This window comes from Manis javanica, chromosome X (genome assembly GCF_040802235.1).
Source record: "Manis javanica isolate MJ-LG chromosome X, MJ_LKY, whole genome shotgun sequence".
Classification (NCBI taxonomy): Eukaryota; Metazoa; Chordata; class Mammalia; order Pholidota; family Manidae; genus Manis; species Manis javanica.
The window spans coordinates 40,115,334-40,131,672 of NC_133174.1; the positions used below are offsets into that span (position 1 = coordinate 40,115,334).

The following is a 16,339-nucleotide window of genomic DNA, read 5'->3' on the forward strand; positions in this document are numbered from 1 at the left end:
CAGGTCCCTTTCCACCTGGCTCCACGCACTCGAACCCCAGATAAGTCTTTATCATCATCGTTTCCAGCACCAGGGATGCCAGTGGTGCCCTTAGTTCAACTTCCCTACTGCAGGAGAGCCTAAACAGCCCAACTGGACAGAGTAATGCGAGCACCAATGCGTACTTCACAGTTTTTTTAATGAAAATATTCAGCTGAGAATATCTTCACAGGAAAGTCCCTTTCCCACCACACTCTCTCCCCTCAGGCCTGGTTTGCCTGTCCTGAGACTTTCTACCTCAGAAGAGAGCCAACTGTGGGCTGTTGATTGGTTAAAGCAGGCAGTAGGAGACTCACTACAGGCCCCATAGGACTGCAGAGCTGCCCACATGCTGTCCTTGGTCTTGACTGAGCACTGCAGATAATTGAAAGCACCAATCCCTGACTGGCCACCTGATGCATGAGGATGCTACTCCTACCTATCCCTCACCCAGCCATATTCCAGCTTCTCTCTCTCTCACTTCAAAACAGACCCCTCATTCCTGCACTCAAATCTGGGTATTGGAAACAGCACATCCTGTTCCTGAAGCTGGCCTGACATCCACCACAGCCTTTACCCATATCTACTGCCTCTTGGGCAGCTCCAGACTCCAGGCACAGTGCATGCCCTTGCCCATCTCCCTCTTGACTCTTTTTCTTGGCCACCTCTGCCTAGGGGACCTCATCCTTCCATACTTCCTTCTTATTCCCCGCTAGGACAATAGAGACTAAAGTACTTTACCTCTGGCATCTATTTAATGGTGATACTGGCTGTATAGGTCCAGTGGAGAAGTTTTCCCACCACAGATACTTTTTCCATTGTTGCTGCTCTATAGAGTACCCCAAACACTGCACACATCTGTTCACTGTTTCCACTGTTATAGCATCTGAGGTGTGTGTATACACACTTTATTCCTCTGCCTCCTTTCTCCACTATCCCAGTTCTTTGTTCAGTGTATCTCCCCCATTCCAGCTCCTGATTCTCCAGACACCTTGTCCCTTCACCAGCACAGCTCCTGAAGCCTTTTGCTACCTTACTGGTACCTGACACTCTTCATCAAAAACGGCTTCATCAAGAACCTGTGAATCCTGATTGCATCTTAGTTCCCCCACACTTGCCAGTTTGCTTCTCGGGCATGTTTGTCTGCCATTGTAACACCAGCAAGATAGGAGACTGGGGTTCAGTGGGCAGGGGTTGGGGCGCTGCACTGAGCCCCCTGCACCCATCTGGTACTAAGGATGGTGGGAAGAGGTTGTCTCCTCTTGTCTCTGCCTAGAACTATTTGTCATTAAGTATTCAACATTTGTTGAGTGTTTACTGTATGCTGGGCACTGCTCTAGGCATTGGAGACAGCAATGGATTAAGAAGATTCCTGTCCCTGGAGGGTGGGGTTTGTGTTCAGATAGTGTGAAACTCAGAAGAGACAAAAAACAGTAAATAAATTGTATGTTAGCAGTTGCTCAGTAATTAAAATGTTTGTAGAGCCAGGTGCAGGATCTGGAACGATGGTGCAGACAGGCATTTTTAAATAGGGTAGTCAGGGAAGGATTCATGACGGTGACCTGAAGAAAGGACTGGAAGAAGCGAAGGGATGAGGCATGTGAATATCTAGGGGAAGAGCGTTTCAGATAAAGGCAACAGCAAGTGCAAGGTTCCTGAGGTTGGATTGTGCCTGTTTTATTCAGGAAAAGCTAGAGGGCGGCTAGTATGGCTGGAGCACAGTGAGAGGAAGAAGGGTAAAAAAGATGGGGTCAGAGACGTGCTGGACCTGACCTTGTAGTCTGCGGGGACATTTTGTCTCACGTATTCGCACTTCCACCGTGCTCCAGTAAATCCTTGCTACTATGAGCCTTCCCGAAAGCACTGGTGAGACCAAGGCCCCCTTCAAGGGAACCGCAGAAGAGGCGGGGAAGCTGGCTTTGGACTGGAGTGCAAAGTGAAGATGTCTCACAAGCCTTGCTGAAGCCTGTCACCAGTTGAGCTGGGCTAAGAGTTTTCCAGGTAGAGGGGTTAAAGGGTTAGGTCTACCTGGCAGTGCTTGACACACAAGAGGCGCCCCATAAATGCAACAGAAAACCGCAGAGCCGGGGAAGCCATGGGCGGAGCTCTGGCGGGTAAGAAGAGGTAGTTGAATGGTGGCAGAAGAACCCAATATGGGGTGAATACACAAATCGTTCTGTAAGGCTGAAGAAACCTCCTCTCTACCAAAGTTCCAAACATGCGCAGTAACGCACTCGCCCTATTAAAGGTCCGCCTTCTCTCGACATAGCCTCCACCCTGTAAACCTCACTGAGGAAGATGGGAGGAGTTAGAAGCGGGATGCAAGGCGAGTGGACGCTTTTTTGACCAGTCACCTTGCGGAAACATCGGCCTACAGCGAGAGAGGAGCACAGAACAGAAAGACAGGCCTGCTCCCCGGCGGTGAAGGCCAACGAAAACCTGGCAGAGACGGGGTTGCGGGGGGCGGTACGGAGTGAAATCACGCCTCTTCAGCCTAGCCACGCCCTTAATTATTGCTTTGCCTCGCCCCAGGAGGCAAATCCGATTGGCTGAGCGACTTCAACGGGCGGGGCCGCACGCGTTCACAGTGGAAATGAGCTCGTGGAGTGGAGGACAGCTGCTGGGTGGGGCTAAGCGCTGTTCTCTCTAAGGTGGTAAAGGCCAAAAATTCTCCAAGCCGCCTTTACCAGAAAAGTCATCTGCTCGCGAACCTTTAAAATTCTTGCTTTCCGAGGCACCTCAGGGGGCTAGGGACTGACTGACTCATCTTTTTCTTCCTTGCAAAAGTCCCGTTTGTCATCATGGGGATGTACCAAGTGAGACCGAGTAGGGGGAGAGAGTGGTGACTGGCAACGCTGGTTACTGGCTGCTGCCCACTTCGGCGCTAGCAAACTTATAACAACATCGGAACTGAGTACTAAACAACCTCTGTATTTCTCCCTGGCGCTTTCCAGGGCTGCATCACGTTTCCCGGTGGGCGCGCAATGGCCGCGCCCCCTCCCGCTGTGGACGGGTCTTTTGGTACATGCAGTCCGAGGTGAGTCCCCTCCTTCCCACTTCACCCTTTCCAGCGCGTGCGTGCGCATGCGTAGAATGCGGCACGCGCGGCAGTTGTGCTGTTAGCTGTTCGGCCCTGGGATCGGCCGCGTCTCCGCGAGCAGTCGGCTCTGAGCCGCGAGCCGCCGTGAGCTCTCGGATTCTAGCCGGCGCCAGCGAGTCCGGGGGCATCGCCTGCATCGGCCAAGCTCATGGCTGGCTGAGCGGGACGCCGCCTCCGCCTCAGCCACCGCCGCCGCCGCCGCCTCCTCCTCCTCAGCCGGCGGCGGCCCGGGCCCAGCAGCCATGGCAGAAGACTACTGGGACGGGCGCCTGCGGCGAACAGGAGGAGAAGGAGGTCGCGCGGCCTCAGCCCAGGCCGCCGCCCCAGGCGCCGCCGCGCCGGCCCCGCGGCGCTGAGGTTTCTCGCGCGCCCCCGCCGGTGAGCGCGTCCCTGAGATGTGGGGTGGGGGCTGCCCTTCACCTACAGAACCAACTCAGGCTGCACCGCTGGCATGTCCCCCCTTCCCCCAGCGAATTTCCCAGAATGCACTGGGCGGTGGGGGGTTGTCATTCGGTGCCTTCCTGACCTTGGCCCCGCCCTAGGTCCAGTCTGGGAGCTGGGGTGGGAAGCAAAGTGGTGGTTAGTGGAGAGCAGGGTGATCGAACGACCAAAGGGTGTGGGAATGGGTGGCAGATTGCTGGAATACTCGAGGTTTACTAATGGTAGCCTGAGCTGTGGAGGAATGGAAGCATGAAATAAGTCTTACCGCGGTGTATGATTTGAGGCCCAGTATGTGCTAATGGAGGATGGGGTGGGGGGCGGTGGAGACACCCGAGCGTGTATATAGGGGAGAGGATGTCCGAAGAGTGCTGAGATAGAAAATGGGGTTGTAGCTGTGTAGAAGCCCTGTGTATGTTTGTGAATGGGGGATAAGGTGGTGGAGATACCAGAAGGTATGCTAATAGGATCAGTGCTCTGAGGCCCTGTGTGTGGTATTGACGGTCAGGATGGTCTTAATATTGTGTATTTGTCCACGAGGGACTGGCTACAGCCTGTGAGGGTCCAGAGTGTGCTTGTGGAAGGCCGGGTAGTGGAATAACCCAAGTGTTGAGATGTGCTAACGGGGGTCATAGTTGTAGAGGGTATGCGCATGTGGTAATTAAGGTCTGGATAGTATGAGGTCCAGTATATGCTAATGGGGACAGAGTGGTGAAGACCTGAACCTGCGCTAACAGATATCAGAAGTTGTGGATATGTATTTGGGGGTGGGGGCAGTGATGAGGGAAGTGTCTTAGCACTGTAAGAGGTTCAGTATATTAAGGATCTATATGGTGTGAGATGTGTGTCCATGAGGACAGGGGTTGTGAAACTCTGGCACCTGCTAAGAAGAGACAGGGTAATATGTGAAGTTCTAGTGACTGCTAATACAGGTTTAGAGCCATGAAGGTGCTTAAAAGTGTACCAATGGGGGGAGAGTCCAAGCTCCATGAGGTCTGGAATATGCTAATGAGTGTCAGAACATTGTAAAGACTGTGTGTGCTTGTGTCCATGGGGGACTGGGTTGTGTTGAGGTTCCAGGAAGTGCTAACAGTGGGGGGGGCGGCGTGGAGCTGTGGAAGGGATCTAGGGTGCAATAAGGATCAGGGCTGTGAAGGGATCCAGATGTGAACCAACAGGGCTTATAGCTGTGGAAAAAAGTGGAAGCAAAGAGAAATAAAGGACAGGAATATGTGAAGGTCTAAGCTATGGAGGGCTGTATAGAAGTGTGTGTGCTAATGGGTCTCCAGGCTGAATGAAGACCTGTATGTGCTAATGAGGGTCAGGCCATTATGGAACAGTGTGTGTGTGTGTGTGTCCGTCCATCCGTCCTTGAGGAATAGGGCTGAGTAAGAAGAGTTCAGGGTGTGATAATACGGAGGCCCTGTGTGAGGCCCAGTGTGTGCTAACGTGGTAATGATGGTCACAGCAGTGAAGGGTTCTGAGAGTGGGTGCAGTCAGGTGAGGGATCTGTATGGTTAATTTTGAGGGCAGTGTGAAGATCCATTGAGTGCTGATGTAATGTGGGTCAGCTGTAAAGGGTCCTGAGTGCATATTAATAGGGGTGAGAGTCATGTAGAGGGAACTGTGTTAATCAGGGGGTGAGGGCTGTGGAGAAGCTTAACAGGCAGCTGAGCCTGGGAGAGGCCCAACAGTGTGGTGGTAAGAGTTAAGTTTGAGGGACCTGAGTGTACATGAACAGAGAGTTCAGTGCTCTTTTGGAGCTATGTGTGCTGATGGGGTTAGAGATAAATGGGGAAATGGCAGTCAGGGATAACAGTTAAAATGTAGAGAGGCCTTCTTGATGGTCCAGTGTATAACTGAAGGAAGCAGGACACTCTGGGTCTCATGTGTGTGTGTTTATGGGGTCTGGACAGGTTGAGGATGGTGTGTTTCTGTGGGAGTTAGTAGAGTGTGCTGGCTGTATCCTCAGTGGTCAGTGTGGTGTGAGGTGATGAGTGTCCTTGGGTGTGAGAGTATTCTGAGGATGGGTGTGTGTCCTGGGGCATCAGGAAGTATGTGTGCCCTTTTTTGAGTGGAGTTGTATATTCAGTTTCTTTTATTTATGTATATACATACATAAATATCATTAATCTACAATTACATGAGCAACATTATGGTTACTAGACTCCCCCCATCATCAAGTCCCCACCACATAACGTGTATTCAGTTTCTTGTTCTCTCCTTTATTATTCTGAAACTGAAAAAGCTCAGAAAGCTGATAAAATAATATTTAAAACTTATACTGCATGTTAATGTTCAAGTGTCTCTGTTCACAGGGTCCGGCCCAGGGCTGCCCTGCTGGGGGGTATTGCATAATACACATATTTCGTACCCCATCTTCCTAAAACTCCCTGAGATCTGAACTCTGTAACATGTCTAGTCCTTGGTCTTCTCAGAGGTCATGTGCCTATGACTCCTTCTGGCTGCCTCATCATCCAGCCCTACTAATAGCACCCCCTTGCCCCACTGCCAGATCCTCTGTTCCCTGCCACAGACTGGTTATCTGTGCCATACTGACACGAGATAGTCTTTGGGGACTGGCCATGCTTCACCTTCTTCAGCCTTTGGTCCACCGTTCAGCCTTCTGGATTGGGATTTTTTTGTTGTTACTCTGGATTCTCTGGATGGACCTCATGCTCCTTACTGAGATCTTTCTGCTAGGCTGGCCCTTCTGCCCCTCCTGGGGTTGGTGAGTTTGGGTAGGCTGAAGCAGGGTATGGGGACTGCTGGGGTAAGCACCTGATTTCAAGATAACAGATGACCCATTTCTCTCAAATCCAGCCTCAGCCTCTTCCTCCACCTCCTATCTTGTTCCACTTCCCTGGACCCAGTGCCATCTTAGGCCCTGCTGTGAATCCAGATGGTTCCTGGGCCAGATCTTTCCCCCTCCTTGCTGGCCCAGAGCCCAGGAGGAAGCAGAAGGCCGGCCTAAGCCTTTTGGTGGCCCCATTCCCTATAGCAGCCCCATCTAGGTCATCTTCCTGCTGATGCCTGCATCCCTGGGCCACCTTGTCTGGGACTGTTCATGAGTAGCAGGGACTCACCTTGCTCACCCTGCTAGAGGTTGGTCTTAGGCCCTCAGCCCCCTGACTCATGGATTTCTGTCATAATCACTTTTTGAGCATCTGCTCTGTGTCAGGCATGGTTCCTGGCCCTCAGGATATAGCCATGACCTAAACAGATAAATCTATCCTGACAGAACTGATCTAGTGGTGTCAGTGAGGGTTGTAAACGATAGTAAAGGATAAAGAAACCAATAAGTAGATGGTGTCATTTCTGAGGAGGTGATGAGAGCTGGGGGAATGATTGGCAAGATGAGGGAGCTCAGGATGGTTGTAATTATAAGTAGGGTCATTTGTGGAAAGAATGATATTTGAGCAATGGCCTGAAGGGGTGAGGGAGTGAGCTACTTTGAAATCTGGGCATAGGGTATTCCAGGTAGCAGGAACAGCCAATACAAAGGCCCTGAGGTGGAACTGCTGTGTGAGGTTGCAGGACAGCAGCTAGCAATGATCCAAGGGGAGGTGAGTCTAGAGTGGTAATGGGTGAATGAGGCAATATCTTGTGAGCCACATTGAGAACTGGGACATTTATTTGGGGTAATAAGGGAGATGTGGTACATTCTGAAGCAGAGGAGAAGTATGATATGGCTTGTAAAAATCTGAGTGGGACCCTGTAGGTCCCAACCTGATTGAACCTTTCCAGCAGCCCTCAGAACAGCTGGTGTACATAAGGTCCCCCCACATACCTACCTAGTGGTTGGGTCTGGGTAGCCCCCCACCCCCAACTCCCCCTACCAAGGAAAACCAGTGGGGTAGTCCACTAGTCACCATGGTGATGGTTGCTGCTGGGGAGGGGAGGGTCCTGTGGCTGCAGGGAGCATTCTGCCTTGGCAGTTGGAGGTAAATGTGGGGCTGGTGCCAGCAGAACATGCCATTCTATAGACATGCCCAGGGCCATGTCTATGGTCCTGCGATCCTGGGCTCTACCAGTGGCTGGGTCCATCACTGCCGCTGCACCCGAGAATGCCTGCTATGGCGCCCTCTGCTCCCACAGCAAGGCTGCCCCAGTAGAGGCCAACACTCCATCAGTTGGGCCCTTGCCCTCAGCCAGCTACCCAAGCCTCGGTACCCAAATGGGCTACTTAGGAGCAGGGTCCCCTGGGGCTGGCCATAGGTGGGCAGACACCAACAAGAGGCCCCATCCATGCCTAGTTTTCAGGAATCCTGAGTGGTTCCAGGGCTTCAGAGAGGTTGGGTGGGTACTAGCAGAAGTTCGTGTTGGTGTGCCTCACTAGGTCATCATTGGTTTTAGGGGGCCCATAGTGGTCAGGTAACTGCAAATGTGACAACCATTCCCATCCATACCCTCTGCTCAGGTCGCCATGGATCGGATGAAGAAGATCAAACGGCAGCTGTCAATGACACTCCGAGGGGGCCGAGGTATAGATAAGACCAATGGTGCCCCTGAACAGATAAGCCTGGATGAGAGTGGCAGGGGCGGAGGCAGTGACCTTGGAGAGGCTCCCACACGTGCTGCCCCTGGGGAACCTCGCCCTGGACGTGGCCCACTGAGCTCTGCACCAGGTGGGTCCACTGACCACTCCCACCCCCAGGCTGGTCCCCAGGCGCTGCCTCCTAGCTAACTTCCTCTTAGACTTGTATATTGCCATTTTCCTTTCTCCATTTTTCCCCTTTCTCTACCATCCTCTCTCCATCTGTGCCCCTTTCCTTGGCTTTGTGCCCAGGCCTTGGGGAAGAAGGGTGCGCTGCCTGCTGCAGCTGCCCCAGACCCCCCTTTGCTCTTCTACCATTCTCTGCAGTGGACCCCCTCAGGCCTCCTGGTGCCTGTTTTCCCAGGGCCTTTAGCTACCTCTACCCCCGCCTGTCCCCTGGCCCCTGTCAGCTGCAGTGTCGGCACACCTCTGGAGCGGGTGCTGCATTGCTGCCCCATCCCCGACCCTCACAGTTCAACTTGTCCTGACCTGTTTGAACCTCCATGGGTCTTGTCTCCCTCTCCCTGAGGGACTCCAGGCTGCTTCACGGGTCTTGTGCACATGTGTTATCATGAAGGGGGGATGTATTGTGGGGGGGATGGGGTGTCCTGGGGCTCCTGACCCTACCTGGCCTGCCCTCCCCCTGTCCTCCCTACCAGAGATTGTACATGAGGACTTGAAGATGGGGTCTGATGGGGAAAGTGACCAGGCATCAGCCACGTCCTCGGATGAGGTGCAGTCACCAGTGAGGGTCCGCATGCGCAACCATCCCCCGCGCAAGATCTCCACTGAGGTGCTTGATTCCTTGTCCAGGAGGTGGTGGGGCTGGGAAAGAGAGTTGGACCTAGGGAAGTGGAGCTCATGGTCCTGCTCCCCTCTCTTGCCTGCTAGGACATCAACAAGCGCTTGTCACTACCAGCTGACATCCGGCTGCCTGAGGGCTACCTTGAGAAGCTGACCCTCAATAGCCCCATCTTTGACAAGCCCCTCAGCCGCCGCCTCCGCCGTGTCAGCCTGGTGAGCACCTTCTGTTCCTGACCTCTCCTCCTCCTCTTCTCCCCAGCAGTCTCCTCCCCTGAGCCTGCTTCAAACTTCTTCCTTTACCTCACAGTCCGAGATTGGCTTTGGGAAACTGGAGACCTACATCAAGCTGGACAAGCTGGGCGAGGTGAGGGACAACCATGAGGCCCAGGGTGTGGGAGTCAGTAGGAACTCCCAGCAGCCTCAAACTCCTCTCCTGTCACTCTTCCTCAAATCCCAGGGAACCTATGCCACTGTCTACAAAGGCAAAAGCAAGCTCACAGACAACCTTGTGGCACTTAAGGAGATCAGACTGGAACATGAAGAGGGGGCACCCTGCACTGCCATCCGGGAAGGTACAGACATCTAGGAAGGCTGCCCCAGGCTTCCCAGGCTCTTCTCTTGGCATGCACACACACATGCTCCATATTGAGAACAGAGACTGAGGGTTCTGGGACTTCCCTTATGATACTCTGGGCTTCATGAGAAAGTGCCCTTCACCCACATATCTAGGTAATAAGGTGATCAGTAACCCATTCCTGTTGGGAGAAGAGGCAGATGAATTGGAAAGCTGGGTGCTTGCTTTGGTTCTGAGAGCACATCTGGCAGTGTTGACCAATTTACTTGACACAATAGTTTCTAGTCAGAATATCACATGGAATGAATTTGATTTGCATAGGAATTGAGTCTACAAACTCAGTTTCACACGGAGCTGCATGCCTGTGTACTAATGGTTGGAGCAAGGCCCCTTTCCAGAAATCACAAGCAGGTGGTTGAAAACCAATGTCACATAAGCCTGGGGTTGCAGCTTTATACCCTTCTCTGAGCCTTAGTTGCCACAACTGGGACATGGGGGACACTTTCCTGGCATCAGTTAGGGTACAGCTAGTTGCTGTATGCCACTACCCCAGACTTCACAGGGAAAGAAGGAAACCCTGGCTCATCCCTGCCTGGTCCTTGTCCTCACCTCTGTCCTGAAGGTAGGGCCCTGACTCTTCTCCTGTCCCACCTTCATGCTCCTTGCAGTGTCCCTGCTCAAGGACCTCAAACATGCCAATATCGTCACACTACATGATATTATCCACACGGAGAAGTCCCTCACCCTTGTCTTTGAGTACCTGGTAAGGTTGGGTAGCATTGGGTTCCAGGGGGTGGGGATAGTGTCTAGTGGAGAGATGTCCAGGAGCCACAGGACGTGATTCTTTTTTTTCTCTACCTCTGCTCTTCTCAGGACAAGGACCTGAAGCAGTACCTGGATGACTGTGGGAACGTCATCAACATGCACAATGTGAAAGTGGGTGTGGGGCAGTAAGCAGGGACACAAGGGGGACCCCCCTCACCCACTCCACCCCACAAATCTCCCAGAAACAGACTTTTCCCATTTGGCTTTATTGCTGGGAGCTCTTGGAGGGCAGTGGGGACCTGTCCTTTTTGTATGACAAGGTTCTGGGCTCTGTGTTTGGGACGGGGAGCAGTGCCTGCTGGGGGTCAGGCTACTGGATATTCTTTGACCTCTGCCTGCTGTTCCTGGGTCCTCAGCTGTTCCTGTTCCAGCTGCTCCGTGGCCTGGCCTACTGCCACCGGCAGAAGGTGCTACACCGAGACCTCAAGCCCCAGAACCTGCTCATCAATGAGAGAGGAGAACTCAAGCTGGCTGACTTTGGTACCCCTGGCCTCCCTTTTCTTCCCAGTGATCCTCCAGCTTTACTCTCCCAGCCTCCTCCTTCCCCCTTACACCTAGTCTCAACCATCTTCAGCCTCATCAGGCTTTGCTTATTAGAACACCCTCAGTCCCAACTGCACTCTTCCCCAAGACTGCCCAGAACCTCCTCAACTCCAGCTGCCCCTTCTTTGCACCTACCAGGCCTGGCACGGGCCAAGTCCATTCCAACAAAGACCTATTCTAATGAGGTGGTGACGCTATGGTACCGGCCCCCTGACATCCTGCTTGGGTCCACGGACTACTCCACTCAGATTGACATGTGGTGAGGAACATGTGGTGAGGATGGGTGGAAGTGTGGCAGGGGCCATGTGCTCAAGTGGGTGGCTTGGTCACAACGGCCAGTCAGCCAGCTGCCTCCCTATTCACCATGCCCTCCCTGCCCAGGGGTGTGGGCTGCATCTTCTATGAGATGGCCACAGGTCGGCCCCTCTTCCCAGGCTCCACAGTGGAGGAACAGCTGCACTTCATCTTCCGCATCTTAGGTGAGGAGGCGTAAACCTTAGGAGCTATGGGGGTTCACAGGGAGTTCCTGTGAGATGCTTGGGGTAATTCCTCTTCCCTGTCAGGAACCCCAACTGAGGAGACATGGCCAGGCATTCTGTCCAACGAAGAGTTCAAGACATACAACTATCCCAAATACCGTGCTGAGGCCCTTTTGAGCCATGCACCCCGGTGAGGCTGGTGGGTAGGTGGGTGGGTCTTAGGGGCCAGAGTGCCCAAACTCAATTTAAAGCAGGTTCCCCTGTCCTTGTGGTAGACTTGACAGTGATGGGGCTGACCTCCTCACCAGGCTGTTGCAGGTGAGACCACCTTCCTGGGCCAGCCCAGGGCAGAGGGGCAAGGGTGTGGGGAAACAGGGAGGTCCAGGACTAGGGTCTGGGGTGGGGAAGAAAGCCTGCTGGTTGAAGGTATCACTACTCCACCCACTCTCCTGCCCCCCAACTCAGTTTGAAGGTCGCAATCGGATCTCTGCAGAGGATGCCATGAAACATCCATTCTTCCTCAGTCTGGGGGAGCGGATCCATAAACTTCCTGACAGTGAGTGGAGCTGGGAAATGGGCCAGTCATTGGGGGACTGTGGGGAACAGGGCTATGGCAGACAACTGGGTAAGTTGTGTAGGGCTCTGGCTGTGTGTGTGTGTTTGTCCTTGTTCACATGTGTAATGTGTTTATTACAAAAAAAATTACTTAGTTTTCAGTTATTTTTACTTTTCATGGAAATTTTTAAACACACATAAAAACAGATGCAGCATCACTTGTAAAGGTTTCCTTTTGACTATACACTGAGAAATGCACAAATCATAAGTATACACTACAGTGGATTTTCACAAATGGAACACACCCATGTAACTGGCATACAGGCCAAGAGATAGGAAGTGAGAAGCTCCCATAGAGTGCCCTCTCCCATCCTTCAGTTATTCCCAGCCCCTCCCCAAGGGTTACCACTAGTTTGACTTCTAACAGCACAGATTAAGTTTTCCCTGTTGTTATATTCTACAGAAGTAAAGTCACACAGGGTGTTCTCTCTTTATATCTGACTTTTAAAAATGTTTAAATATGAATTAAATAATATAATCAGTCACCAAGTACTCTAACAAGTCATCAGCTCATGACCAATATGGTTTTATCTATATATATTCCCTCTGATTATTTTGAATCAAATCCTGGATGTATCATCTATAAGTAACTTTAGCATGCATCTCTAAAGTATTTTTTAAAACATAACAACATCATTATCCCACCTAAAATATATTGGTCCACTTCCCCTATCTTCCCATTGGATTACTCTAACTGAAATCCCATATACAGGTGATAACTGCAATACTGTTATCATGCTTTACAAAATTAATGATTTCTTGGTGTCATGTAATAGTCCATATTCCAGTTTTCCTAGCTGTAGCTGGTTTGTGTGTGGGATTATTTGACAGATGCAAGTCAAGCCTCTCAAAGCAAAGGCAACTTTTTCTAATTCTCCCAATGGGGCCATATGGGAGATGGTCCTAGGTGGCCACATGGGTCATTATCACTTCTGTCTCTCCTCCACACACAGCTACTTCCATATTTGCACTAAAGGAGATCCAGCTACAAAAGGAGGCCAGCCTTCGGTCTTCGACGATGCCTGACTCAGGTAAGTGTGGCCCTCACCCTCTTCCCTGCCCTGTCAACCTTCCTGCTTGCCCACCAACAGCCATCTGCTCTGCTTTCCCCTGCAGGCAGGCCAGCTTTCCGCGTGGTGGACACCGAGTTTTAAGCCACAGACCGAGGCCCCAGCAGGCAGCAGCTGGAGGGATGCCACACCCCTCACAGGGCAGCCCCCAACTGCGTCCTTGCTTGCTGCTGCCTACCTGCCTGACTCATGCTTGCCTGCCCATGTGTTCCCTGCTGCCTGTCTGAACACCCAATCATTGGCCTGTCAACCCACCCATTAGCCTGTCTTGCTGGGTGCTAACAAAGCTCTCATGGCTCTTTCGCCTGGTTTGTTTGTTTGTTTGTTTGTTTGTTTGTTTGTCTGTCTGTCTGTCTGTCTGTCTGTCTGTCTGTCTGTCTCTGTTTTGGTAGTTGCCAGCAGACAGCATGGCCGTGCCAGCCTCCCACACTGAGGCTAGGCCTATACCCCTCCCCCTCATACTCTCCCCCAGGACCACTATCCCACGGTCAGCCAGGGGTCTGGAGCTAGCCCAGGCTGGGGATCTTGATTCAGACAAGATGTGCGATGCCTTGGGTCTGAGGTTTCCCCTGCCTGCTTTCCTGCCTGCCCCACCTGCCTCATGTTCTGTGGGCCTTTTTTGGGGGTTTGTTTCATTGTTTTTTAATAATTTTAAATGCAGTTTTCATTTTTTAAATGCAATATCTCTGTATACAGACTGGCTGGGTCCCACCCACTATGTGTGGCCCTCCCACAGTATTTTGTGCAATGAAGCCCCGCTCCCAGCCTTTCCAGGGCCAGGGACACAGCCCCTATTGAGACCCCTGACCATTACCAGATCCTAGGGTTGGCTGAGGGAAAGCATGCCTAGACCACTTGCCTTCCTACCCCCTCCTGCCATCCCTAGCCACAGGGGGACCTGGGAACTACCGGAGACACTCTGGGAGATGGATAGGGTGGGGTGTCCCCACTCTTGTCCTCCTGCAGTCCCATAGCTGGGGCCTCCTTCCTTCTCAGGGTCTCCCTTGCCCAGCCCTTCTGCCCCCATCCCACTTGGTGCTGTTGAGTAGGGGCCCTGCCAGGAACTGACCAACTCAGCAAGGAGCCATAGTGTTTATATGTGCACAAGTAGGGGCAGAGGGGTGTTGTGCCCAGGCCTTACCCCCTAGCCCCCAGGGAAGGGTGAGGCAGGGCAGGGACAGTCTCTGGGGTCAGTCCCAGGTGGATGGTTACCTCCCCTTCTGCCACTCTAAACCTTGAGGCCCTCAAATGGGGTGGGGGCCCTCCTAGAGGGGTTTGGGGGGGGGGTTGCATTCCTGAATGCACCATAATCGCTGTATAAAATATTAAAAAGTCTAAAGTGAAAAACCTGATTCCAAATCCCTGCAGGGGTGGGGGTGGGATCCACCCAGGGTGAGTACTGGGACCTTGGAGAATTCATACCTTGTCCCCATTATCTAGAAGAGCACTGGGAGTGATCCAGGGACATGTTTCAACTATGAAAAAGGCATCTGAGGGGCTGCACATGAAATGGTGGAACATCTAGTTGAAGCTGGCAGGGCAGGCTGAATAGAGGGGCTAAGAAGCAGAGAGGAGTTACATTTACCCAAGAATATGAGGAGTCCAGATAGAAGATGGAGATGTGTGTAGAGAGGCTGTTTGAAAGATACTTGAAAGGCCCAATAAAACCAGGTGGGGAGGTGAGGCAGAGAGGACCCGCAGGACTAATATGTCTGATTGGAACACCCTGAGGCAGGCCAGTTAGGGATTATGAGAAGAGGGTAGGTTTTAGACCACTGAGTAGGTAGTGGAATCCTTTCATATGTGGATTGATTTCTGGAGTGGGGCCTTCGGTGGAACTGCAGGTTTGGATTACTAGTGTCTAGGAAGTAATGGAATCCATGGGCATGGGTGAGATGACCCTGGGAAGGATGCAATAATTTGTGAGAGGCCAGACATGAGGTGGCACAGCCTGAGACATGGCCTCAGGTGTGAGGATAGTCAAGGCTTTGATTTCCTTTATTCTGGAAATTCTAGGCCCTGTCCCACTATCTTAGGCAAAGCTAAGGATAGACCTCAGGCAGAAGAGGGGGTCTGGGTGGTACCAAGCAAATGCTGTGGGTAATGGCAAGCCTAACTAAGTGGCTGGTTACTGAAGTGCAGTCGTGGTGTAGGGACGTCACATCATTCCACTGTGTCCTTGCAAGCACTTTGGTGATAGCTTGCAGCCTTATGGTCCCATGATGGCTGCATGTCCCCAGAGATGGGTAAATAAGCATGGCAAATAGAATGCCCTGTCTGCTTGTAACAGGCCAAAACCTTTCACTAGCTCCTCAGTGGACTTCCTGTGCCATCCCTTGGCTAGAAACAAGATTGTTATGGCCACCTCTGGCAGCGAGGGAGGCTGGGAACATGAAGACCTTGCAAAGGGGGATGAGATTGCCAGGCTGGACAATAGAAGGGCTAGAATTCACTCAACTGCTCTGGGAAGTGGTCGGGTCATTGGTGTGGGTGGAGGTTGGCCTTGGAAGTGGAGAAACCAAACCAAGTCTAGGCCTAGGGAGGGAGGCCTCTTGTTGGGTTGTAAGGAGACTGCCCACATAAATGGGGAGGGAGAGTCGATTCAGAAAGTGACAAGATTAAATCGAGTGTCTATCTGCCATGTGCCAGACACAAGTGCCCCTTTGGGGGGACCCGCAGGTGAAAGCGCTGCACCTTTCCCTCGGTTTACACAACTGAGTTGTGACCCGTCTATTGTGCCAGGTCTGGGCTAGGGGCTAGAATCACGGTAATAAAGACAGCCCCTGCCCTGCAGAGGTTAACTGAAAACTGGTATGTAATGGGTAGAAGCCAGGGATGCAGACAAATATCCTACAGTGCTTCCCACAAGAGAAACGTCAATAGTGTCTAGGTTGAGAAATCCTGGTCTAGTGCAATGGTTCTCAAACTTTTGGAGTTAGGATCCCTTTATATGCTTAAAAATTGAGGACGTCCAAAGAACTTTTGCTTGTGTAGCCTCTGGAAAATTCCATCGCATATGCAAGAGAGAATAGCAATAAAAAGTGTGAAAATAGTTTTGACTTTGTGAACCCCCCCGACAGAGTCTCCTGAATCAGTAGAAAGCCTAGGATCACTGTGAAGAATGTCTGGTATGGTGTTTTAAGGTTACAGCTCTGGAACCAGAATTCCCAAGTGCCAAGCACTAGCTGGTGCAAAGGGAATCAACGTTTCTAGTCCTCAGCGTGGCCTATTGTTGCCCATAGGCGACAGTGATATTTATCTGCCGCCTAAGGGTACTATTTACCTGAAATAAAGTACTTAACCTGGGCCAACTGTTTACTAGTTATCATTGCTGTA

General features: G+C 51.9%; 1 protein-coding gene across 2 annotated transcripts; it reads left to right on the forward strand.

Moving 5' to 3' along the window:
- The first annotated feature begins 2,764 nt into the window (after positions 1-2,764).
- On the forward strand, positions 2,765-13,306 carry CDK16 (cyclin dependent kinase 16). Of its 2 annotated transcripts, none has more exons than XM_017663142.3 (16): positions 2,765-3,055; positions 7,977-8,184; positions 8,753-8,886; positions 8,985-9,110; positions 9,205-9,261; positions 9,355-9,469; positions 10,140-10,234; positions 10,345-10,407; positions 10,653-10,776; positions 10,978-11,098; positions 11,221-11,318; positions 11,403-11,508; positions 11,573-11,636; positions 11,784-11,874; positions 12,887-12,964; positions 13,050-13,306. In XM_017663142.3, exons 1-16 carry the CDS (start codon positions 3,044-3,046, stop codon positions 13,085-13,087), a joined length of 1,530 nt encoding a protein of 509 aa, XP_017518631.2. In that variant the 5' UTR covers positions 2,765-3,043; the 3' UTR covers positions 13,088-13,306. The 2 variants fall into 2 exon arrangements, with proteins under 2 accessions (XP_017518631.2, XP_017518632.2); XM_017663143.3 differs by having other exon boundaries at positions 3,029-3,055; positions 11,594-11,636.
- The last annotated feature ends 3,033 nt before the right edge of the window (positions 13,307-16,339 follow it).

Bases quoted from the DNA above. Each gene is read 5' to 3' on its own strand.
- CDK16 (XM_017663142.3), top strand. The intron at 11,319-11,402 runs GTGAGGAGGCGT...CTTCCCTGTCAG, and splicing joins CTTCATCTTCCGCATCTTAG to GAACCCCAACTGAGGAGACA. The intron at 11,509-11,572 runs GTGAGGCTGGTG...AATTTAAAGCAG, and splicing joins CTTTTGAGCCATGCACCCCG to GTTCCCCTGTCCTTGTGGTA.